Consider the following 26854-nt stretch of genomic DNA (forward strand, 5'->3'; position numbering starts at 1 on the left):
TTTAGAGCCTCTCTTGCATGATATCATTGCTTAGGTCAATACAAGTATAATATCTAGATATTTAGGTGGACCACTCTATGAGTGGGGTGACACACACATACATATGTTGCTTTTTTATAGGCTATTCACACATAGTTATCCTTTTCTACTTGGATAAGGCCTATTCTCCAACACTCACCCTCAAGCGGTTGTCCTAGTACACACTTTATCTATGCGAATGCGGCTGTAAATGGAGTGGTTAAAGTAGAGGTGTGGGTTCGATCCGTACTCTCTATGGTGTTGCACGTCCATGTAACCGGAGTTGTGGGTGTGTGAGTAGTGTATGTAAACCCATGATTCTTGACAAATTTTTTAAAATAAAAAAAAGATATAGTTTCATTAGAAGTTGTGCATGATTCTATCCTAGAAGTAGAGTACAATGGTATCAAGCCACATTATGTGTAGTAGACCTTTAAAAGGTCCACGAGTCTCCATACTCAACAAAGTTTGCATCTTCTAAGTGATGGAGTCCCATGCATTTTTTTTAGAAGGATGGGAGTAATAGAGACAAAATAAGATCTAGAGAAAAAAAAATCCCATTTTAAACTAGATGGGAAAAATCTAATTGGTATGGTATACATTCCTCCCTTTCCGGAGGACGGGTGGGAGACTAGTATAAATAGTTGAAGGATTTCAAAGAAGTTCATTAATTTAGTGTGACATTCAAATTAAGTTTGATAAATCTTTTATCTAGGGCCTTCCTCACTTGGCAAGAAAAGCAAAAAGAAGAAGAGTAATGACCTTGAAAACAAAAAAAAACAATAAAGAAGTTAATATTATTTTCACATTTTTCCATGAAAAAGCGTGTCAAAACAAAAAAGAGGGAAAATATTTAAGAAAAAGTTATTTATTAAGGCTTGATAATATAGCAAGTTTTTTTTTTCGTTTTTGTATTATAGTGTAAATTTTGACGGGCATTTTAAAAATTGGCAAGTATTTTACGGCGGCGTGACGCCCCTCAAATATTATCACTGATGTATGGAAAACATCGCATTTTGCCAGCAGCGTTACAAGCGTTGAATGATGAGACCCTCCACGGACTCCACGCCTACAAGCACCGTGAATGATGCTTCACGGACTCCACGCCTTCAAGCACGTCCCCCACGGACTCCACGCCTACAAGCACTTCCCCCACGGACTCCACGTGCGAATGATGAGACTCTTGCTCCACGGACTCCACCCCTCCCTTCTTCTTGCTCCTCTTCTCCTTCTTCTTCTACAAGTTTATTAAAGTAGTTCGTAGCCCCCTGTGCTTCTTCCTCCTCTTCTCCTTCTTCTTCTACAAGTTCATTAAAGTAGTTCGTAGCCTCCTCTGGGCTCTTTCTGTGACGACCTCTACCTAGCTTTCTCCTCGCTCGTCACTGTGTTGATCCCTGTTCGCTTGCTTGCTTGATTTCTGAGTAGAAAAGCTTTGTTTGCTCGCTAGCTTGCTCTCCACGCTCGCAGTACAAGTCGCAATCTAGAAGAAATGAAGAGATGTATCGTCAATTGGCTGTGTTGCCGCCCCAATCAGCCCGCCGCTTCACCTTCTGAATCAACTGCTGCCACCGAGTATCCAATCAAGTTGCCTGTCTTCGAGAAGAAGGAAACGACTCTAGAGGTCCTTCACGGATTGTTGGCTGACATCAAAGAGCAGGTCCGACAGCACTCGTTGCTTCCTATATATATAGATTGAGTAGCAAATTTGAATAAGTTGTGGGTTTGTTAATTCGGAGCTTATTGATTTTATAGGAGGATTATGTTTTTCCTGACCGTTCAATCGAGCTTCTTTTTGATTACACTTCAGCTTGGCCGTCTGGAGCTGGCGGATCACCCCTCAAACGTTCATCGTTTAGCGTCACACTGGGACTCTTATAAAGGGCAGACCACGTCTTTCATGGAGACTCTCCCCAGAGCTTTTACTAGTGAGGTAAGTAGTGACCATATTATCGTTTGATGGCATGCCATGACCATGAGCATCTTCTCCTTTTTATTGATGGCTGCATGGTGTCGTCGTAACCCCCCTTTAATGTATCACGTAGGTTGCTGAGACGGGTAAAACCGTACTTTTGCCTCTATTGGAGGAAGCCCTCGGAGGACTTGGTGGAGTGCATTGGGTGGCTGTTGGGTTCTCTTTGATCGCTTGGTCACTTGAAAGGATCGATGCCACTGCGCAGAACTGGAAGGACTGTTTACAACTTCTACGTAAAATAGTTCATCGACTGGAATACACGAAAGAGATATGGCAGGCCAGTATCAAGGATGATGACATCAAGGTTCTCCAAGATAGCGTACAAACAGCATTCCAGTGTGCTATCATATGTAGCTCCATGGTGCAGGGCGATGGTCCCAAGCATCTTATCTTAAGGTAAGATGCATGTAATCAAAGGGGCTAGGCGATAATCAGTATTTCTGAAAGTAAGCAAAGACTCCTTCGCAATGCAGACTTAATAACAAGAGTTGTGAGGTTGTAGGTTCTTTAAGGCTTCAATGATCCAAGACGCAATAGCTGGTTTGGAGAAGGATTTGGATGGAGCATCTGAAGAAATCAGAAGACACATGGATAAAATTAGGTTTCGTGAGGGTCCAAGGCTACATCGTCAATATACCTTCCCTCCAGTTGATGGAATAGGTACCGTGTGTATCTTGTCTCTGTACTAGATCTCAAAATATATGTTCGTAGGTCATAACTATTTTTGGTTGTTGGATCGTCTAAACCACATCTATTCTTTCTTTCTCAATATATAAAAAGTGGTATTATAATGGTAGCAGTCCCCAGTCAACATAAGAACACACTGCCTACTGCCTTCCTTGAGAGGGAATTTTTGACTACATTGCTTTGAACGATGTTAATTTGCCTTGGATGTGGACTTTTTGCAGTTGGAGGAGAGGAAGTAATGCAAAATGCCATGGATCATTTGAATAGGGATTGCAGCCAATTAGTGGTGGTTTTCCTACAGGGGATGGGAGGGATTGGAAAATCTACATTGGGGGAGGCTATCTTTTCGGAGTTCCAAAAAAAGATTAGTCCAGAAAATAAAAGTCGGTTACATCGGTGTTGTCACGTGGAGTTGCCATTGGAAATTAATGATGATGGACTGCAGAAAATTCAAAAGCAGATCCTGGACAAAATATGCAGGCACAGCACACCCAAAATTTCCTGTCTAAAGGATGGCGTATCACAGTTGAAAGAGGAGCTGAAAAAAATTAGTGAGCCTGTATTCTTGTACTTGGATAATGTGTTAGATATAATGAAGGAATTATGGCTGCCTGAAGCAGAATTTTTCCCGGAGGGAAGCAGGATTCTTGTAACTACAAGAAACGAGGATATTTGTAAAGATCTCGCAGGGAGGCTCAAAATCAGTGACTGCCAGTCCATCATTACAGTGAAGAAGTTGAATGAGGAGCAAGCGAGAGAGCTGCTGTGGAGGCAAGTGCAGCAAGCTGGCATGCAGCATGCGGAGTGTTCACCAAATGCTGAGATGGAGGCGCTGGAGAGGGACGTGCTGAAGTTGTGCGATGGGTTACCGTTGGCGTTGACAGTGGTGGGCCGTTACATTGGGCAAAGCAACGAGGGTCCGAGGGACGTGAAGGTTTGGGAGAGAGTTGCCCAGGACATGAGAGCAGCGGTACCTTTGGGTGGAGGAGCCGAGGATCCGTTGTATTCACGTTTGCGGTTCAGCATAGACCATCTGGACCCAGAGATCAGAAAGAAATTCTTGGACATCGTCGTTGCCTTCACGACGGTGCGCAGGGGCGTGACATGGTCAAGTGCTGAGCGTCAGGTGAGCCCAAGGCACTTGGACTGTCTTCGCCAGCGTGCACTTGTGGAGAAGAGAAGTGACGAAAATCTGGCCATGGATGACGAATATGTGGCCATGCATCTGGTCATCATGCAAGACGAATATGTGGCCATGCATGACAAATATCGGGTGCAAGTGCATGACGTGTTCAAGACAATGGGGTTGCGGATGGTGGCAGACGACAAGGAGGAGATCCGTGTTAGAGACGAGGATGACTTGGAGGAGACTACTAACTTGGTGAGGGGGGCAGATTATAAATGGGAGTATGTTTTGACATATGTATAATTGAAGATTGAAGCTTGAAGAGTGGTGGTGTGCAGGGTGCGCTGGAGAAGGTCGTGGGGTTGATGGACGTGACAGTGGAAGCTCAGACGCTTCAGCGAATGCCGCGCTTGCGTGTTTTACAAGATGTCAAAATAAAAGGGGATTGCCAACAAGCAGCCAAGCTCAGGCACCTTTCGGTGGTGCGTGGGATGAAAAGTGACACAGCCAGGCCCTTTGATTTGAGTGCATGCAGAGCCCTTAAGGAGCTCTCATGGTACAATGTTGCAAATGTGCAAGACTTGAAGGTACTGCCAGAACCTTCTCCTTGCATCTCTTGATACTTTTTCTTTTATTTTTTTTCTTTTCTCCTAAAAAGGATAATCTGAATGAGATAGGTTCTATTCGAGCTGGTGTTGTACATTACGGCGAGCACACACATGCTTATTCATCCATGAGCTAGACCACTTCCCATCATATCATATCATGAAGGCTTTAGAAAGAGAGGGCCTTTCAACTAGGTCTGATTTTCAAAGACTCTAAAGACTTCGAGAGTAAAAAATTTAGGACCTTTTCTTGTCGTAAACACATGTGATAACATTATCAGCAAAAGTCAGAATACAAACTATCCACATTCTGATCTTATCCTCACATCAACACCCTGCCTAATTCTAGGGTGGGAATTTTACATCCAAAGTCCACAAGGGTCAAAATACAATTAGAGTGAATTAAGGTCTTTTTCCATGGCCTAGTTGACTGGGCCTTGTGAACTTTTGATGCAACTTGGCCAAGGATTCCAATAGTTAGGTCCTTTCTTCTATAACTTGGCCACTTAAATTGGCATGACATAAGCATTGAATCGTGGGTTAGGTCCCACTTGGCTAGCTTGGATGTAAAAGCTGTGCTGCGTGCATGAATCTTACGTGTAAAAACTCTATATGACAGGGTCATGTTAGTGCAAAACTCAACTTTAAATATGAGCAAATTATGCAAGAAAGAGAAATACAATTATAAGGTATTACACAAGTTTGGGTCCCAACCAACCCTGGAAAGGCTTTCACTGGAAGTGGTCTTTACATATATTGGTTGCTGGAAAAGTCTTACACTGCGACACAATCAAGCACTACTTTCAAACGTACGTGAAGATGATGTAAGTTGCTGAAACGTAGGTCCAGGTCGATGAGTTAGGACGATGGGTAACTGCAGACCTATTGTAAATAGTCTGTAGATGCGTTGTTTAGACTTGTCTTTACTGCCTTCTCCATGGAGAAGGCAAGGAAGTGATAGAACAGTCTGGAGAGAAATCAAGTAATATCATACAACTTGTATTTAATGCATACAGGGCAGGGGATTGAGCATGGAGGGTAGGCGATTGACTTGGTATTGAAACAAGGCCGAAAAATGCAAGTTGAATTGTGTTTATAACAGGTTTATCTCAGGATGGAGCCTGAGGAGGGTCTTTGGTTTTGAGTATTTGGTTTAGGAGGTGAAGATGGTTGAGACTTCTTTGAATGGAATGGGCTATCAAAGGATGTCATGGGGTTGGGCCTTTGGTTTGCATTGGCCTCAATGTGACCGTGCAAGAGAAAAATCAACCAGGTCAAAGCCCCTTGTACTCTCACTCTCAGCGTAGCCTTAGCTTTGATACCAGTGGCATGACACGGAAGTTCACAAACACTGGTCTTTTTGTTAATATACGAGGAAGTGAGGGTTTTCGTGCTGGAAAAGTTATTTCGCTACTGCACAACGAAGTAAGTGCTACCTACAGAGTTGATTGAAGATCTTGTGGGAGGTTGAAAGAAACTTTAGATCTATTGTGGGAGTCTGTAGTCGGGCTGTTCAGACCAAGATCTTCGTTCCTCTCTTTTGACGACTGAGTGGATGTTATAAACTGCTATAAAGTACGTGCATAAGGTAAGAAATACTAGAACATCATACAACTTGCGTCTTTGATGCATATAGGGCAGGTGACCGAGTATGGAGGGCATGCTGAAAACAGGGTGGAAGATGCATGCAAGCTGGTTTGTGTTTCATTTGCAAACTTGTCGAAATGACATGGGCTTGATGTAAGGCAATTAAGGCTCTATGGTTTTCTCTGGCCTCAATGTGACCAAGCAAGAATGGATCAAGCAAGTGAAAGCCCCTTGTACTTGTACTCACCACAACCTTAGCTATAATACCGATGTTACTATCGAGAAGCTCATGAACACTAGTATTCTTGTGCCATGTAGAGCTTGATGCTTTGATAGCAGTGTCGGGAAGTGCAGGAAAATTGGTCTTGTTGGGCTCTGATAAGAGGCAGGTTTAGGCCAAGATTTGGTCTCAACCAACCAAGGGTTACCACCGAAAAGTGGATCTGCTTATATTGTCGGAAAAGTCGGTCACATTGCTTTACAATCAAGTACTTACTTATATTCTTGCATGAAGACTTCATCTGCTGAAACTTCAAGTTTGGGCTGATGGGTAACTGTAGACCTGTTGTTAACAGATTGAGACGGCGTGTGGATTGGCTGTTCAGACCTGTCTTTATTACTGAGCTGATTTAAACCTTCCCGTCTCTTTTGATGACCGAGTCAATGTTGTAAGTGCTCCGAATTGCGTGCATAGGGCAAGGAATTACTGGAACAGGCTAGACAGCAATCAGATATTAGCATACAACTTGCGTATTTTAAGCATCTGGGACAGGCGACTGAGCTTGGAGGGCAAATGGTCCACTTGATGCTGGAAACAGGCTGGAATATGCAAGCTGATTTGTGTTATGGAAAATTTGTGTTTGTCGCCTTTGTGTCAAGCCGACACACGGGGGACTGAAAATGACAAGGTTGAGATGGTAATGACCTAACAAGCAAGAAAGCGATAACAAGCAAGGCTTTTGATGACTCGAGGGTTGAGAGTAGATGGAAGAAGCTTTGCAATGGGCTGGCAGGGAATAGCCTTCCTTGATGTGTCCTAGAAATAAATTAGTGACTCCATAAGAGTGACTTTGAGACTAAGTCATAGTCATAAGAAATGTCGTTTGGAACGCCAAAACGGTGTTTTCCTTTCACGTGGAACGGCGGAATGGTTGGGAATAGCTGATGACGTAGCATACAACTGGAATGGGTTGTCGTTGTGGGAACGGTGTTTCTGTTTCTGGAATTTTTAGTTCCATGTGACGGCCTGGCATGCAATGATGTTGGCCTGTGAGTAAAGGTACATAAGGTACCTAAAGTGTACCTATAAGGTACCAAGGATACCTAATATAGTACCTAGGGTACTAAAATATCTTCCAACAACTTGTATCTTTGACAAGGATTGAATAATTTGAATGAATAAAAAGGTTTTCAGCCTACTACTTTGTATGCTTCGGCTCCTCCCTGAGATTGAACAGAGACTCATACTCCTTTATATTTAAAAAGTTTACAGGTTGTGCGCAGCAGTGATTGTGTGTTCCTCCTCATTGTCACTTTCATCTTCTTCTTCAATTATCAATCATTCAATAGCACCTAGAGCTTCAAGCAGCAAGTAGTCTAAGAAGCAATTTACTTGGCCATGGTGGGAAGAGGTGGATTGTGATGAGACATGCAAGTGGAGTCGCCAGGAAATTTAAATGCAAGTATTGCAAGCAAGCAAAGACAGGAGATGCCAATCATGTGCGAGCTCATTTAATGCATGAACTTGGCAATGATGTGGCTTTTTGCCAATTAGTTTCAACAGAGAAGGAGAAGGAGTTATAGGAAAGCTCGATGCGCAAGTGTTTTGAGCTCCACCTGCAAGGAGTATTGGCCCTACTTTGGGTAATTATCTTGTTCCTTTTGTTGTTCCCATGGCACCACCATCACGAGGTGGCCAAAGAACTATTCTTGGTTCATTGGATCCTTGGAAGCGAGAATCTATGGATGTTGCATGGCCAAGTTTTACTTTCATGATCACATTGCATTCAATGTTGCTCGATTTAGACCCACAGATTGAGAACCACTTTTCTCAAAAAGGAGAAAAGAGACCATCGATGTTACATGCATTGAGGTTGATCATGGTAACGCACAACAAGTTCTTTTTTATACCTTTATGCGGTGAGATTCTTTAGCATCCAATTCAAAGAGTATAAGAGTAAAGTAGATGACACAGTATTGGGTCCAAATACCTACCAAAGAGTCCAACGCAAGGATGAGGAAGACCGTATGTCGACTGAATATCCATCAATCCAAGGCTTTGCAGAAGATTCTTCAGTCATTAATGCTAGTCCAAATAATTATAGGTCTATACATATATGTTGGCTAAATGTTGAAGAAGAACGTCTTTGATAGCTTGGAGTTGATAGGATGATTTGTTGATGCTTGAACTATGAAATGCTTTGTTGAAGACTAAATGGTTGAGTGAATTATGCAACTGCTTATATATGCCTACAAGCTATTGGTTAGTCTAGTCATAAGCTGTCGACGACTTATTTATTATGGACAAAATATTATTTTTGACAATATGAAATGTTATGCTTGCTATATTATTAGCATTAGATCTACGTTTGCTATCCCAGGCCTCTGCCATACTGGTCGACTGGTTGCCCATTGTAGCTTGTTTTGGTTGACTATAGGTGGGTGCATAATCAGGTAGCCGACTAGTTGCCTAGGATTCTCTAATGCCTAAATGAAGCCTTTTTGGGCTATGATGTTTATGGATTGGCCCATAGATGATCCTACTACCTTCTACATGCTTGCTAATGCTTGACCCTAATCTTGGCAGATTCTGGGCTTCCAAGTAGTACGTCAATGACTGGGGATACTCTTGAAAGAACTCTTCATCCAACCATACTACTTCATGAGTTACCCGATCTTAAACTTCATGTAAAATTGTCTATATTCTTAGGTCGGAACCATGCTTCCATTTGTGGAGGAGAATTTTCTTTACCTACATGACTTCGTCTTCATCGATTATAAGTTAATACTCTTTTGCTATATCCTGCTATGGACCTATATATGGCTTCAACCAAGAAATATAAAAGACATTATGTATAGTCTAACTTTACAGAGACATCACTTAACTTTTGAATGATGGGAAATGGGTCGAAGCTTGGGTTAATGCTTGTCCACTTGCTTTAGCCGTTTTTTCAAGATGCGGAGATAAAACCAATCCTCTTTCTTAACGTTGACATCTTGTTTTTGACTTGTTGGCTTGTTGGGCATATGCTTCCTAAGCTTTGGCAAGGCGCTCCTAATTGTCTCAATGATTTTCGAGAATGTCTTGATTATCTTCTTGGCCTCTAGAGATGGTGATACCTTTCTTGTTGAAAGAGGTGAGAATAGATGACCAAATGTTGTTTCGTATGGTGTTTGACCTATACTTGATGAGTATCATTTAAGATTGTCTGTACCAATGGAAGGTAGAGTTTCCATTTTGACTATTGGTCATGGCAGTATGACTTGAGAACGTCAAAGACCAATTGATTGTATATTTCTGTTCGGCCATCTGTTTGTGGATGAAATGTACTGGATAGCTGCATCTTGGTCTCAAAATTGTCAAACAATGATCTCCAAAAATGGGACGTGAACTCAGGATCTCTGTTTAATGTGATCGTCCGTGACAAATCACCAATGGGATATGAAATTCGATTGAACAAGCGAGGACATAGCCAAAATCAAACGAACAATCGAGCTATGTCTTCGGTTGTGGCTATCTGCTTGCATGGAATGAGTATGCAAAACTTATTGAATTTGTCTAAGTTAAGGAGAATGAATTCCTTGCAGAATTGCAAGAGTGGGAGGATTGTGATTTGAAGGCACACTCAGTGCTTGTGCGAACTATTATGAAGGAGGTCTTACCAGTTGTGCAAACTCTTGTCAATGCTAGAGGATCTCTATGCTCGAGATTCCTCGATGAGAGCAGTTACTCTAGAAGGGCAATTCTATAGTCTGGTATTTTTTGTTTGTAGTTTGATGCATTCGTCTTTAATGAAGGCCAAGGTTATACATGATCACTTTACCGGTAATGGGTGCTACCTTGTCCTCTGCTCAGTTGGCTGCACTTATCCTTCAAAAATAACTTACGACAAGGTTTCTAGGGCTTTGCGATGCCAGGTCACAGAAAGCAAGTTGGATTTTGATGAACTCAGCTCTTTTCTCTTGGAAGAAAAGTTTGTCCACGTCCACAAGGTAAGGAAAGGTATCTCTTAATAGTTAGGATCAGGCACTTGCTACAATGCAGAAGAAAGGTCAGAGTCGCTGCTACTCGTGTGGGAAGAAAGGACATTTGTCTAAGGATTGCTTGTTAAAGAAGGACACGGACAAGGGCAGGTCTTCATCCTAGAAAAAGGCAAAGACAGGACATAGAATAGTGATTTAGATGCTTCTAGTGACTCATCTAGGAATTCTAGGGTGGTTTCTGGCCCAAGAGGACCAGGATGGTGTTCTTCTCTAGTTATATAGATAGTTTTCCCCCATGTCCTTTAGCCAAAGGAGACTTGTGGGCGGGATATTGGGTTGTTAGCAGCTCTATTTTTTGGTGCATGGGAATTGTGAGTCGGAGTTTTAAGCATGAAAAATTTGGTAGGACAAGGGCAACTTTGGGAGCTATGAACTAGCCGTGTACCAAGTTCATTGCTTGGTGTAGCAGAGATTATAGACACGATGTGTTATGAGTTTATTGTCCAAGGTTTTGGGTTGTAATGTGTTCATAGATCATTGTTGGGGGATTATGGGTGTGGTTTGTCTGTCAGCTCATCATTCTTCATACTTGGAGCTCACGACACATTTGTGTGGGAATTCAAACTCAAGTAGATTTTTGTGCTGTTCAGGGTGGCATTTTATTTCGAGGAGTCGGGTTAGTAGGTGCTCTGTTCGAGGTGTATCCAATATTGCACAATAGTAGAGTGTGCATGGTTCCATCTTCATCACCTTGTGTTCTTGAGACTTATGCACATTATGATTTGCAGAGGGGATGTAAGAATTTTGTGCATCTCTTTGTGTGGGAAGTGGTCCTTATACTGGCTACAATGTATTTTAACTCATGTTTACTAGTTGTGGGTTGATTTAATGCTCTTGGCGAGCTTCATGATGCTAGTCGGCCATCTACATGGCCTCCTTTATAAAGGCCTCTTCTCATCTGTTTATCATTTATTTTCGTAAGCACATTGTAATACCCAATTTGTTGGCTGTCACCATTATAAACCTCTTGCTAATCAATCCGATCTTGTCTATAATCTTTGTCTCTCTCTCTCTCTCTCTCTCTCTCTCTCTCTCTCTCTCTCTCTCTCTCTCTCTCTCTCTCTTCCTTTGTCTATGCTTCTATGTGTGCATACTCCAACACTTCTCCCTTCATTAGCTTCTTCTCCATCAACCTTTTGCGAGAGAAAGCCATTTGATGAAGGTTATCTTCTTCTTGCCTCCATCTAGGCAAAGGAAGCTCTATCATCACCACCTTAGTAAAGGAAGCATTTTAGCGTGACAATAGAGGGAGGATGCAATGGAGTAGTTAGCACACCCACACGAGAAGTTATATTACATCTCCACAACAAAGTACCAAACAACATATGATTTGGCAACGTCTTAGGCAAGCTCTTTATTTGGATATATTTGCTGTTGTTGATGAGGACTAGCCTAGGACGTAGCTTATTTTTTCATCCATCCTCCAAGCTATTCGGATCACCCAATATTACCCGGTGTTGATTAGGAGAGTGGATGTTTTAGATTTATTTAAAAAAAAAGAAAAAAATCCTTCTATTAGTTACCAAAAAAAAGACAGCCTTAATGGCTAGGTACAAACTCGCCTACACGGGGAGCGAGAGTCAAGATACATAAAAAAGAGGCAAGGGAGAGGATGTTCTTCTCGTTCGGTTGGTGGTTCGAAGAGGAGAAGGCTATCTCATATAATGGGAGAAGAGAAATGGCAGAATACGCAGCGGAGATGATGACCAGATCTGGGAACACAAGAGTAATAACGCATGCAGAAAAAATACAGCATAAGAGAGAGAGAGATGTAGGCATCGTGTAACTCTGCTCTGTATACACAAGAAGATCCCGGTATGATACACAAATGGTATGGGGTTGGGGACCTATTTATATGTCCCCACATGAGCAGTCGGCCTGCTGTAGGCAGCCGACTGGCCCTGAAAACTCCACGACCAGTAACACATCCAGTCGGCCACCTCTGGCATGGGGTCGTGGACCAGTTCAGCAGTCGGCCAGCAAATGGGCTGCCTCCCAAGCCACAGAAAAATTAAAAAAAATAGAAAAAAAATGCGGGGAGTGAGAAAAAATGATAAAACACCTCATAAGGTCGGGCACACCCACAACAAAGGCCCTGGTGTATAAATCTAGACAGAAGATGACTTCTAACACCCCCTCTTAGCTCCTGGCTATGAAACCAACCACAGGGAGCTGGGGTGCCGCCTGAGCAAATCCTGAGATAGCAACTTCGTGAAGAGGTCCACCGTACTGTCCTCCGTCGAACAGAATTCTAGCAAGATGTCATCAGCAATGATCTGTTCACGATCAAAGTGCCTCTGGATGACTATGGGTTCCTCCCGTGGAAGCCCAAACTTGCTATGCAACCTCTGCATTCTCACCACCTCACAAACAGCATCACAAACAGCCCGGTACTCTGCCTCTGTACTCGACAAGGCAAAAGATGACTATCTCCTACTGCTCCGTAAAACTTCTCCTGGGCCTGAAGTAGATCTCCTCGTGTCCGAATCTCCTCCCCAAATTGAGTCACTTCAATCGTGGAGTTGGACTCCATCCAATAATCCTCCTCCTGTGTACAAGAGTCCATGATCCTTCGCATGCCGCAGAAACCACAAGAAACATCCTTCCTCCCAAAGAGTCATCTGCGACTATGAGCTCAACTGCCTCATCAAGAAGCTTCTGTCCAATCTGGTGTTCATCAACCAGATCAATGAACCATACTGCTTCTGAGTCAAAGAGGCATGACACAGCTCACAAGGATCAACACCTGTTATGGGGCACAAAGAAGTCCTGGAAACCTGCTGAAGACCATGCAAGGCCTTCTGAGACCTTTCAAACACCCCCTCTGAATTCGGAACCACAAAGCCTGGAGAACCCACCTCCTTCTGCAAGTAATCACCTGCCACCTGCTTGGCTTTCCGAAAGGTTCCCGTGGAAAGAACATCCTCATCTACTGGAGGTCCTTTGTCCCGATTACTACGAGACATTAGAGCAAACCTGAGGACCTGGGGGAGAGAGTGTTGAAAGCTTGTAAACTCCATTCTCCACTCCACCTTCCCAAACCACCTGGCCTGTTGCTTTGTCCCGGAGAGCAACAAAGTGCTCATCAAACTCCACCCGTATGCTAGTCTTGCAAACCTGATACACTGACAACAGATGAAAATCAAGTGACGGAACATACAACATTAGGAATGCTTCCCCCCTCTGCTATCGGGAACTATCTCCATCCTGCCCTCACTGTGAACTGGGATAGTGGATGTATCTCCAGTAAGAATGTGACCAGAAAGCCTGCAGAGATCCTGTAATCAGGAACGGGAAGGAGTCATGTGCCTGGAAGCACCACTATCTAGAATCCACTCCCGAGCATCCATTGTGGAGAGTCCTCCAATCTCCTCCTTGCCTGAAGAAAATGAAACATCGGTGTCCACCACCTCTAGGTGCACAAAAGCCGGAGTCTTCATGATTGCTGCTGAGGAATCTTCATCCTTCTCGGTCTTTCGCTTGGGACACTGCCTCCAGTAGTGGCCTTTCTCGCCACAATCATTTTAGGTCCTCTCTGCCTTTAGTTTCTCGTGGTCAGTAACAGACTTCTTCTCAGAAGACTTCTCCGACGAAGCCTTCCCTTTGCCCGTGTTATGGCCTTTCGATCGTTGGCCAGTTAAGGCCTCCGAACCTCCACCCTGAGGCGGGTTCGTGAATCGTTCCTCCTGGTCTAGGACCATGGATACAAGATCCTCCCACGTGATGGTGTTGAGCTTGCCACTGGTAATCAAAGACGAGTAAAATGCTGAGTACGAAGAGGGCAAGTGCGACAGCAATGTTATGGCCATGTCCTCTAACGATATCTCCTTCCTAGCCTGAAGAACTTCCTGCTGAAGAGCCTGCAGCTTGTTAATATGCTCCCGCATCGTCGACGACTTTGCATGGCTCATAACCCGCATCTGTACTTGCAAGAAAATTCTTTTCATGGGCGATACCTTGTTGTAAAGAGAAGCCAAATGCTGCCATATACCTCTGGCTAGCGTCATATGCTTTACATGATTGATTACCTGTGGTGTGCAGCTGAGAAAGATAAACGAACGGACCCTGGCGTTGACACGATCCCACATGTGTGTCTGGGCCTCCCGGTCCTTTCGGATCGACGGTAACTCCCCTTCCTTTGCTTCCAGCCGTGGAACCCCAACAACGACAAAATCAGCGAGGTCGTAAGACTCCAGAACAGATTCCATCATAACCTTCCATATGCCGTAGTTGCTCCCGTCCATCTGACGGTCCATCGGGAACGCAGGGAGTGTCCGGATCTTCACATGCCTCTCAGCCATCTCAAATAGATCTGCCATTGCGGGGATGTACGCTGAAAAGGGTGGGTGGGTCGGAACAAAGAAGAACTATCACCTGCAAGTGGCTGTCCAGCAAATCAGCCCGCCTTCCTCTTGCTTCTCCTCTTCCCGAACAGTTCCGTACGGTCCACCAATCAGCCACACAACAGTCCCGCTCTTGCTCACACAAATCCCAAGGACTATCTAGAGCCTAGGGCTCTGATACCATGTCAGAATACGCAGCGGAGATGATGACCAGATTTGGGAACACAAGAGCAAAAACGTATGCAGAAAAAATACAGCACAAAAGAGAGAGATGTAGGCGTGTAACTCTGCTATGTATACACAAGAATATCCCGGTATGATACACAAATGGTATGGGGGCTGGGGCCTATTTATATGCCCCCACATGAGCAATCAGTCTGTTGTAGGCAACCGACTGGCCCTGAAAACTCCACGACCAGCAACACATCTAGTCGGCCAGATCATCAGCAGTCGGCCACCTCTGGCATGGGGTCGTGGACCAGTTCAGCAGTCGGCCTGCAAATAGGCTGTCTGCCAAGCCACAGAAAAATGAGAAAAATAGGGGAAAAATGCGGGAGTGATGAAAAATGATAAAACACCTCATAAGGGCGGGCACACCCACAACAAAGGCCCTGGTGTATAAATCTAGACAGGAGATGACTTCTAACAAGAAAAACAACCACAATGGTGGTGTGTAGTACCAAGTGGGCTCACCACCAATATTAGTAAGAAAGGGACCATGACACCTAATCCTCGGAAAGGCCTCCCGACGCTTCCGCATGTGATCTAAGCCACCTTGAAGCTTTCCGACTGACCACGGAGGATATGTATGATATCGAGCCAGATGCTCTGGATGGACTGTGTTGGCAAGGGGAGTTTTCTATATTCAATGGCTTTGTTGCATCGAGCTCTCCAGATGTGCCACATAGCAATATTGCTGCAAATCTCCCATCTATGGCAAGAACGTGGAGTCCAGTGACTAGTAGATATTGGTGGGATTGATACTTGGATTGGTACTGCACAAATACAAGGTGTATCCCTTGAAATCCCCCAAGGGGCCTCTGCTCTCCAGACTGCCATGAGGTCTAATAGAGAAGGTGAGTAAGGCGGAGTACTCATCCGCGCCATGAACTGCAAGTGAATATCCTTTGCTTTTAAGGGGGTCAATAAGAAGCTAGCCAATAATTTTCCTATCGGATCTTGAGAAACCCAGACTCCCTAGGCTGCGTCCAAACTCTAGTAGATGCCAAGGGTCCTGCCTCCTAAGAGCCAAAAGCAACTGCTCCCAAGCCAAGTAGTCCTCTATCAAAAACTGTAGCCATGCCACCTTTGAGCATGTCTTCTGCTGACTCTAGCATGTTAAAATCCTCATCCATACCCAAAAATCCACTTGCGGAAGGGACTGACGAATTATACTCTAGAAGGAGGCTCTGTGGTGTTCGGTGCGTATATGTTCGAAAAGCCCACACTATCCTCTTCACCCATTGAGCTCGTCCAATGATAATGTTGCTTGCGTCAACCCTCGACAAAAGTTGCTTACCAGCAGAAATGCATACTCCACCTTGTGTCCTAAAGGGCCAAAAGAATGTGACTAGAGGACTAGAAGATATGACTCTTGCTTGCAGAATGCTCACAATGTAAGAAGAAGGAAAATGAGAAGCAACCAAAGGTAAATGTGCATGCCGTCCTAACATACAAGGGAATACAAAATATGGCAATAAAGAGAATGGTGTAGCATGGGGACAGTTCAAAGATCAGTGCGCTCTCTTTATATTTGATGATTGTGCCACATATAATTTCATTTTTGTGGAAATGGCAGTTGCTTTGGGTAATTAGATAGGGGAGGTAACCCCGATCATTGGGAAGTTGCGCATACATACTTAGGGTTACCTTGATCATGAGAACTTTTTGGTTGCACCACTCAATGATGTAGAGCTTTCGTTGGGCATCTATGAGGAGTTGTTGGTTGTGATTCATGCCTTGACTATTTGGAAACATTACCTTCTTGGGGCTGATTTTATGGTCAAGACAGATCATCAAAGCTAAGGTACTTCTTGATGCAAACAAAGCTTTTGGAGATGCACATGAGGATGGCTAACTTCTTGTCTATGTTTCATTTTCAGATTATATATACTCCAGGAAAGAAGAATCCAAAAAGCCATACGTGGATGCAATGTTAGTTGCCTCACATGGAGACTTGTCTGCCATGCATGAATTGTGTCTACCATAAACGCCATTTTCGGCCTATGGACTGATTTAGTAGCTGGAGATGTACATGCTTCTTATGTGATCAAATAGAGGTATCTCATGAAGGATAACTGCTTATGTGTTGTGTCAAACATGAGGCTAAAGGTCATTGATGAGGGCCATGCTCCTCTGTATGTAGGAGATGGAGGTATAATGCCTACTACACAAACGATTAAGCGTTACTTCTTTTGGCCAAGAATGCGCAAAGATATAGAGGCATATGTACGTGCATGTATCACTTACTAGAAAGTCAAGTTTGACAGGCAAAATGCTCCTGGTTTGCTTTAGCCTTTGCCTATTCTCTCATTGCCATGGGAAAGTATTGCAATGGATTTGCCTCTTTCTCAGCAAGGCAATGATGCTATTTGGACCATTGTTGACAGGTCTTGCAAGCAAGCTCACTTCTTGCCAAGATATTTTAGGCACAAGTTTTCAAACACCATGGTATGCCTAAGTCCATTGTGGGAGATAGAGATCCCAGGACTACAAGTCTCTTTTGGAGAGCTCTGTTTGACAATATGAGCACTAAGCTTGTCACATGCACGCTCGTGTCATGGCTAATTATTTGCATGAACATTCTTAATCCTTGATGAGTACAACAGTTAATTCATTATCTAGGTCGTCATCAACATCTTTAACATAAAGGCATCAGCATTAGCATGAACATCATCAACCACATCATCATCATCATCATCAACAGCATAAGGAGGGGTTTGTATGATAGCTAGCCAGGCTACCATACATCTGTCGGTAGCCTTCTGGGGGGTCCAGGAAGCATGCGACTTCAGTTAGTTGAAGACCACCTTCGGTTTGGACAGCATCCAGCTAAGCGTAGCATTTAATGAAGATTTTAGTGAATTTTTGTCCAAAGCAACTAGCCGATAGCATCTCTATTGGCCAACATGTGCCTCAGCATAATATATAAGCATCAATCATTGTCAAGTCACTCGATCAAGTTCATTCAGCACTCATTCATCATTAGCTCAGCAGAAGATATGTAGAAGGATGAAGGGTGAACCCCTATTTTGCTGAACATAGCCCTGACACATGTACAAGCATTCATGCAACCTTTTTGTACCATATGAATAAAAGAAAATCTTGACACCAATCTCTCTTCTTCTCTCTCCTTTATCTTAATTATCTCAACAATTAGCATCATTGTTCTTAATCAAGCTTAAGACTGTGGATCGGTAGAGAAAGGCTTCTGTGCATGCAACAAAGCTGGTCATCTTGTTAGCTTTTCACTCCCAAATGGATGGGCAAAGGCCGAAAACTTAGTTATGTTGGATCTCCTCAAATGCTATGTTGTAGATTAGAAAACAGCTTGGGAAAAGTGTTTCTCGTGCTACATGGCAGTGCCCCTTAAGTATAGGGTAAGTGGCCTCACATGGATGTGAAAGGGAGTGAGGGTGCTGACTAGGCTAGCTGGACAAGAGTTAAGGAGCAACTGGGGTCCGAGCATTGACCAACGGGCGGTCTGGTATTTAAATTGAGTGTGAACTTCTAAGGTTATAAAACTTTACAAATCTAAATAAGGTTAGAAATGATGCTTACCACTTGTTCACATGCCACAAATTAGTCAGAAGACAGGGCGCATGGTTCACGAGTGGGCATCCCTTGCCCGTAAACTGGACACACCATAGCAGGTAGTCACAAGAAAACAAGTCACACGAAATCAATTTTGGAGTAAGCAGAGATGGATATATCTCCTCTTCTTGGAACAAGTAAATAGCACGCATTTCTGAGCATAAAACTGGCTCAGAGGGAAGCCTAAACTCGGATCCTTGACAGTGTGCTCCATGTCCTTGCCACACTACAAGTGACGGGAGGCGTGGGCTCTCATAGGTGACACGAGTCCTAGCCTCATTATAGGCGACACGAAGCTCCCTGTCCTCCCATACCTTGGCATAAAATAGGGGAAGACCGCAATTAGATGGTGACATTCCTCCCTAGCTTCTACAGATGGCCTGAATGAAAAGCCTCAAGATACACTTGAAGAAGTTGTGGGTAATCTTTGAAGTAGTCTTCATCAACTCTTTTTGCGTCTATAAGCAAATAGTTCCAGAACCTTTTTTTTCTCGGGAAAACGATCCTTCTATTAGTTAACAAAAAACCTGTCTCCAAGGGCTAAATACAACCACGAAGGGCTAGATACAAACCCGCCTCCCATGTACAGAGCGGGAATCAAAGAATCAAAAGGTGGAGAAAGATGCACTTCTCCTCCGGTTGGTCTGTCTATAAGGAGAAGGCTATCTCATACAAGGGGAGGAGAAGGGAATAACCACACATGTGGTCTGTAATGCCACGTGGGGATCACCACCTCTATCTGTGAGAAAAGGGCTAGGCCGCCAGAGCCTCAAGAAAGCTTCTTGTCGCTTCTGCATGCGGTCAGAGCTAGTTTGCAACTTCCCCCACTGATCCTGAAGGGTAGTGATGTCTTGATGGATTATACTCCAAAAGGCACGGATCCTAGCCTCCATGCGGATCCACTCAGTTTGAGCCCTAGAGTGTATGCATACTCTATACTCTAACTCCATCTTTCACAATTCCGATCTCTGTAGGAGGGGAAAAGTGGTACTGCACACTGAAACATGAAGAAACATAAAAAGCAGCACCTTCAGGTTGGAGGACACCATCTCCCTCGCCTGATCCCTAAGGCTCAAGCCACCCAACTCCACACACAGAGAGAGAGAGAGAGAGAGAGAGAGAGAGAGAGAGAGAGAGAGAGAGAGAGAGAGAGAGAGAGAGAGAGAGAGAGAGAGAGAGAGAACTTTAGGACATCATACTCTCGCTATAAACAATTTTCGTATGAATCAGCAAAAGCTGATTGTGTACAAGAGCTTAGAACCACTCACAGTAACAAGTACAGAACGGTGATTAGTCAATGACACATTAGCATGCTGTAAGTGTCATGTCATTACGTACCACATCAGCATGATGGCAATATGACATCATCATGTGTCACGTTACAGTTGACATCAACAGCCTCATGATCTGTGTATGAACCACCACTATATGACTAGCTGTGCAGGATATTCTTGGGTGCTCTGTAAATGGTCTTGTGAACTTTTCTCTATGTGGTTTTTGTTGCATATCAATGCTCCACCCTCAATTGTAAGGATTCTAGCTAGCTCTAGTTGTAAGCTTCCCATTATAAGAAAAAGCTAGGTATGTGCAGCCTGGATATCCCAACCTAGTCCTGACACTAATGGTGGCCGTTGTGGGCTTGATGGTAAGATCTAACATACATTGCTAGATAGTGTTTAGGTAGGTGCTGACCATTAGTTGTGAAATGGACTGCACTAGGGTTATATGGTACCATACTTCAGGTTGCAAGGCCCAAATAAGGCAAAGGTGAGCTCGATGGCCATGGGAGATGGGGGAAACTTTTACACATCCCGAGCTAAGTCTACACCATATATGGTGGCACCGATTATGTGTGCAGACCAATGCGATATAGTCATGGTTGTGTCTCGGAGCCTATATATATGGGCACTTTAGGCACCATCTCTATATATAGTCCACAAGCATTTAGTCCTTGTCTTTCCCATCATATAGTCTTCTCTACAACATCTATAGATTACCATTGAAGCTCTCCTCCATGTGCACACAATTGTTAAGTTTTCCCACCATCTGTTGTTGTAAGTATCAAGATGCACTTCTTACATGGTATCAAAGTGTCAGTTTGTGATCACCACTTCTCTGTTATTTTCCCACTGTCTAGTCCTTGATCTCCACTTTTTGGTTATTTTTTTTCTTACTAGAATAGGAGAAATGACATCAATAAAATGTGATGGTAGGTAGTTAGACAACAGCAACTCTCCTCTTTGGAAGTTCAAACTCATGGTAATTTTGTCGTCTCTTAAGCCATGGGACACAACAATGGGGCTTGATGTGGAGCCTAAGTCAATAATGAGGCCTAACAAAACTACATCACCACCAAACCCATCTCTAATGTTTGGTTGGACACAGATACACTCTTGCTCCATTTTTACGATTGTGATGTGTTACATGCCAAAACGAAAGCTGGTTGTGATTAATGCGAAGCAGACACAAAGTAATACTAATCAAATTTGAAAATACACAGTAGACGAGATGTGGAAGTCCTAATCTATTGTATATTCCCAAACATGAATATTGTACAACGATGATGCCAAATCTACATTATTAAGATATGATCTAGTATGCATTGCAACTTGCAAACCAGCTACAATGCATATGAAACGTTATTGCCTTGTTGTTCCCCACTATGTGTGCTCTAAAGTTCAAAAGATGTCTTTGTGGTGATCTAGATGCCTTGATTGTTGCTTCTAGCCTACTACGATTTGCAGTCCCTGTCTTTGAATTCCCATGAATGAGCCTTGACCTTCCTTTATACAAATGGCAGGTTATATGCAAGCCGCTACCAGTTTTTAGGTCGCAAAATATCAGCCAAAATGTCACTTAACATGTTCATATTGTGCCCAACAATTGCCCTATGCATTGGGACACACCTTGTGCGATTTCAGGCCCCAATTTGGTGGGCAATGCTACTAAATTGAATCACACTCACCCTTGAATGCTTAAGAGGCAGCTACAAGGAACAAGTATGTGTATGTGCAACTTTACTTGGATATGCACATAACATGCCCTCTTGCTATTCATGGAGCACTTCGGGACATGGTGTACCCTTGCTCCATGTCCCTTTGCTTGTCTTTTGGTCTTGTTCAATGGTAGGCACTACTCCAAACTCTGTGGCTTAACTACACTTATGGGTGCCTAATGTGCTATCAAATTTATCCGAATGAAACCACATTCACCCTCTAATATTTCATAAAAGTGGTTGCAAGGAAAAAGCATGGCGAAGTGCAACTCTACTTGGGCATGCACATGACATGTCTTCACGCTTTTTTTTGTACAAAAATTGAATTCTTTGTATGGATTATTAAGGAGTGTTTTCAATTTTCTATATAGAAAATGAATTCTATGTATATATATTATTAATGAATTTCTTCAAATTTCTAGACATTATTTGTTTTTAAATGGAAAATCTTGTGTCTTACATAGTGACTCATTTTGCAGATCCATGGCTCTATAGATTCTAGGACTTCGTGGCAATGGCTCATATTCCCTAGGGTATAATATAGAAAATAAAATTTCCTAGTTAGAAGGAAGAAAATAACTCTGATCTGTCTAGGAAAAATTCTAAGATTTTGTAGTTTCGTATCAAATTTCTATAGATTACTGTCAAGAGTTCCTTGAGCATTGGACTGTTGCTAATTTTGACAATATTAGTAGCAACCTAAAGATGACACCTATATTTTTGTGAGACCGCTATATTCCATTCATAAAGAAACCATGGTGAAAGTCTAGTCTAAGGGTAGAGTGAACTCACTCCATTCATCAATATCCTGTTACTTGGCAATCTAAGAATCGGCGGCTCTCTTGGACTCAACACAATGTGTTATTCCTCGATTATGAAGGGAATAGTTGTACCTTAATTTCCCTAAAGATTGGTCCCTAGGTTTACCTCGTAATTCGGGTCCAGACTCCACCCAACTACTGACTTTCTAGAATTTAAATCCTTTATCAATGTTGACTAGTTCCATAGACTCGGTCTAACTCCATCCAATCCCATGGGCTAGCGTGCCATCGTTCATTGGGCCTATGGAGCCGATGTGAAATGACACACACGTAATTAGAATTCCCATTTTTATTATGTATACACGCGTAAGCGAAAAAATAGAGCTTACAAACACAATCCACGGTTATACATTGTTTACATAATATGCAACCCTATCAATTAATTATGGATTAAGCTTTCATTTCAAGATAAATTTTGGAAGTCTACTCTAAGGTGAATTTCACTAGCATAATAATAACTTATAAGGTTCCACACCAATAATTTCTCATTTGAATATACATCCTAAGGAGCACATATAGGAAAGCCTCTTTTATTTCATTCTTGATAATTTCTCTTTTGTAGAGAACTAAATATTCAAGGAAAAATTATTATTGTTTATGATAGGAAAATTTAATGAATTCTTTGATGGTTGGGAGCTTCAGAAGTAGGCAAGTGTTTCTCTAGGGATTGATATGGCCTTCTTTGTCTCTTCTCCACTTCCTTTTGTTCATCGGATCAAGCTTGGGTTGATGAAGGATAGTGGGGCTTGCTGTGGACCCATTGGTCACTGCTGCATTGAGTAAATTGTGATTGTACGCTTGTCTCAGTCAATGATAAAATCTAGCATCTAGCTGCACTTTATGACACCCTAATTCTATTTAACGTGATTACTAATTGCTTCCAAGGTAAGCTATGAACTAAGCATGTTTAAAGCTTAGATTAGAGTTATTTAATGATGATCATCCTCTTCTAATTAAAAACCCACGAATTTTTCTCTAAGGAAGGGGGCTTTTAATAGGCCAACTAATCCTTATGCAAGCCCAACTAGCCTTGTGCCAAGTGGCTCCATTCCATAGTTAATTTGTGGGCTCAACTAGGTAATGGTAGGCTGGATCTTGATGTTGAGTTTGGATGATTCACAACTAGTTAAAATGGTGTCTACATTAGTTAATTGTGTGCTATGGTATGCTAGACTTAGGCTTATCAATTTGCATGGGCCTACATATACTAAAGTTAATCTTAGAGATTGTACGGTGGCATCTCACTGTTTGAAAACAACTTACTACTTGGTTTTTCAACTTTCCACCTAACAAATCCATCTTTGGTTTTTCATAAAACCATGGTTTTGGAACCTTAGTCCATTTAACCTTAGGAGATTTTATCAATTAATGTGCACACTCCTTGCCTAAGGTGAGTCTTTAATCATTTTATTAGGCGTAATCATTATATTTTATGTCAGATATTTACACTAGGATATGTTGAACTCATTTTTGGGATCTTTTTAAAAATTCCCTTATCTTCATTTATTACTCATTGCTATCATGGTTGCACACAAGTGTGCACATTGGCAAACAATGCTCTTATTTAAATTTTTTTGAGATTAAGAATCTTGGTACTCTTAGTATCACTAAGTTTTATACACTATATATATTTTAAGAATATTATACCTCAATTACCGATAATTTTAATCATTTATTCCTATTCTCTCTACAACATGTCACAAAATGTATTAATGCCAAAAAATTTACGTTTTTGGATATTCTCTCTTTAAGTTGCTTCCCCTCTTTATTACCAATACTTGTCTATATATTACCATGCAAATACTAGACTATCAATGTTACCAAATGTTATGTGGTAAATGTGATGGCATGTTAGTTTAGGAATGCCATCCAAGTATGTGATGCCATATTATTTCAAGAATGCCATCCAAGTATCCCCAATAGAGACTATTAAAGGTAAAATAGTTGTTGTGATTGCATGCTTTCATTAGTTGTTTTCATGGATGCTTGTTTGTAGTAGCCGTGTGATAATTTATATCACATCTCACTTTGGTGTGAAAGGCTTGGTAAAACCCTTTCATAAAGAGGATAAGATAATACCATTTTGAGATGAGAGTTTCTACATTTTCATTCTTTTTTACATTTTCAACATAAAGATGTGCTGTCAACAGTTTGTAGAAGGAGATTTCTCACGATCCTCTCTTTATTTTGTAGGTCTTGGAATGTGATCCGGACTCTCAACAACTTGAATGGTTGGCAATATGTGGTTGGAAAACACTTATAGACGTGGATGCCATTATTTGTCTGCGCTCTCTCAAGGGGCTTCAGATTCACAATTGTGGGAGCCTCCGGTCGCTACCGAAAGGAGTAGCAAGCCTGACGGGCTTGACGAGCCTCAACTTGTCTGGGTGCGAGAGGCTCCGGTCGCTACCGGAAGGAGTAGCAAGCCTGACGGGCTTGACGAGCCTCATCTTGTCTGGGTGCGAGAGGCTCCGGTCGCTACCGGAAGGAGTAGCAAGCCTGACGGGCTTGACGAGCCTCGGCTTGTCTGGGTGCGAGAGGCTCCGGTCGCTACCGGAAGGAGTAGCAAGCCTGACGGGCTTGACGAGCCTCGGCTTGTATGGGTGCGAGAGCCTCCGGTCGCTACCGGAAGGAGTAGCAAGCCTGACGGGCTTGACGAGCCTCGACTTGTCTTATTGTGGGAGCCTCCAGTCGCTACCGGAAGGAGTAGCAAGCCTGACGGGCTTGACGAGCCTCGACTTGTCTTTTTGTGGGAGCCTCCAGTCGCTACCGGAAGGAGTAGCAAGCCTGACGGGCTTGACGAGCCTCGACTTGTCTAGGTGTGGGAGCCTCCAGTCGCTACCGGAAGGAGTAGCAAGCCTGACGGGCTTGACGAGGCTCGACTTGTCTAGGTGTGGGAGCCTCCAGTCGCTACCGGAAGGAGTAGCAAGCCTGACGGGCTTGACGAGCCTCGGCTTGTCTGGGAGCTTCCAGTCGCTACCGGAAGGAGTAGCAAGCCTGACGGGCTTGACGAGCCTCGGCTTGTCTGGGAGCTTCCAGTCGCTACCGGAAGGAGTAGCAAGCCTGACGGGCTTGACGAGCCTCGAGTTGTCTGAGTGCCGGAGCCTCCAGTCGCTACCGGAAGGAGTAGCAAGCCTGACGGGCTTGACGAGCCTCGGCTTGTTTAGGTGTGGGAGCCTCCAGTCGCTACCGGAAGGAGTAGCAAGCCTGACGGGCTTGACGAGCCTCGGCTTGTCTGAGTGCCGGAGCCTCCAGTCGCTACCGGAAGGAGTAGCAAGCCTGACGGGCTTGACGAGCCTCGGCTTGTCTGGGTGTTGGAGCCTCCAGTCGCTACCGGAAGGAGTAGCAAGCCTGACGGGCTTGACGAGCCTCGACTTGTTTTGGTGTGGGAGCCTCCGGTCACTGCCTAGAAATATAGCGAGCCTCACTGGGCTGGTGGAGCTCGACCTGATGGGTTGTTGCGGCATACAAGCACTGCCGGATGGCATGTTTGGACAGCTACCATGCCTGCGGAAGCTAAGTTTGGATAGCTGTTACCTTCCTCGAAGAACTCTGGTACGCCCACGTCTCACACCCGCGTCTTCGAGCAGCAGCCCAATATTCCTTGGAGCAGCAGCACACAAAATTGGGCAACGCCCACTCTATTTTACACACCTCTTCTCCTTGCCAGATCAAATCTCCAACAAGCTGACGACCCTCCTTTTGCAATTTTGTTCCGTCGAAGTGGAGGCTTTGCCGAGCCAACTCTGTCAACTGACTGGGCTGAGGGATCTGAGGCTATTGTTTCGGGGCTGTTCTCGCCTTCCAGAAGATATCGTTCACTGCACCAGCCTGACCGCACTGTGGCTAATTGGCGGTCGTGTCCAAACTTTACCTTCACGATTGTCTCGTCAGATCAGTATTTATTGAATTGAGGTATTCACACACGTGCGGTTGCGACAATAAATAAATAATGAAGTAGTGTGTGGCTTTTGTTTGCAAAGAAACTGATGTACCACACATTTTTCAGATGCAGCTGCGCATTTTCAGTCTGGCAGCAGCACAAAGTTTTTGTGATGCAGCTGCTCATGGTCTCTGCACATTTTCAGTCTGGCAGCAAACGGGAGAATCCCCTATAGTGATGAGGAGACTAAACAGCGCTTTTACATGACATCTTATATGCAGTAATGTCTTCCCAAATGGTATAAAGCAAAGTTTTGTGATCAAGCTTCTCTGCTGGATCTGTTCTAAGACCATACACTATTTAAATTTCGCAAATATTATTAAGCATCTTTTACGTTCTTGGCTTAATTTTGCAAAGATTATTCAGCATCCTACGTTTTTGGCTTTTCTTCTTAATATATTGCAAAGATTATATTAAGCATCCTACATTGTTCAATGCTCCTTGGATTTGAGAATGGAAATTGATTGGCCGTTACCATCCTAGGGTAACCATGTACACCCATCCCCATACCACCACGAGAAATCAAATATAGCTCCTTCCCCATGTTTAAGATGTTTTGCTCCAATTTTTCACTCTAGTTTTATGCCTTGCCTTCAATGTGAAAGTGAAAAACATGTTTATTGAGTTGGTCATTATTGTCTAGTACATCCATGTAAACATTATGGCCATAGTTCTTCGATT

General features: G+C 43.3%; 2 protein-coding genes across 14 annotated transcripts in view; one reads left to right on the plus strand and one right to left on the minus strand.

Annotated features, from left to right (window-relative positions):
* The window catches only part of LOC147618931 (small ribosomal subunit protein uS17y-like), a 178550-nt gene that overhangs the window by 117649 nt on the left and 34047 nt on the right, over positions 1 to 26854 (minus strand). The gene's annotated exons all lie outside the window — the stretch shown is intronic.
* LOC147618935 (disease resistance protein RML1A-like) lies at positions 10 to 26590 on the plus strand. 13 transcript variants are annotated; one of them, XM_086774084.1, is made up of 9 exons: positions 10 to 249; positions 1045 to 1675; positions 1826 to 1948; positions 2061 to 2386; positions 2493 to 2650; positions 2899 to 4058; positions 4142 to 4390; positions 24424 to 26145; positions 26240 to 26590. In XM_086774084.1, the coding sequence occupies exons 2-8, from the start codon at positions 1508 to 1510 to the stop codon at positions 26137 to 26139; spliced, it is 3900 nt and encodes a 1299-aa protein (XP_086630210.1). In that variant the 5' UTR covers positions 10 to 249; positions 1045 to 1507; the 3' UTR covers positions 26140 to 26145; positions 26240 to 26590. The 13 variants fall into 13 exon arrangements, with proteins under 13 accessions (XP_086630210.1, XP_086630211.1, XP_086630209.1 ...); XM_086774085.1 differs by having other exon boundaries at positions 132 to 249; positions 1042 to 1675; XM_086774083.1 differs by lacking the exon at positions 10 to 249 and having other exon boundaries at positions 354 to 1675.

This window comes from Cibotium barometz, chromosome 34 (assembly GCF_041138505.1).
Source record: "Cibotium barometz isolate CiBa-2024 chromosome 34, ASM4113850v1, whole genome shotgun sequence".
Classification (NCBI taxonomy): Eukaryota; Viridiplantae; Streptophyta; class Polypodiopsida; order Cyatheales; family Cibotiaceae; genus Cibotium; species Cibotium barometz.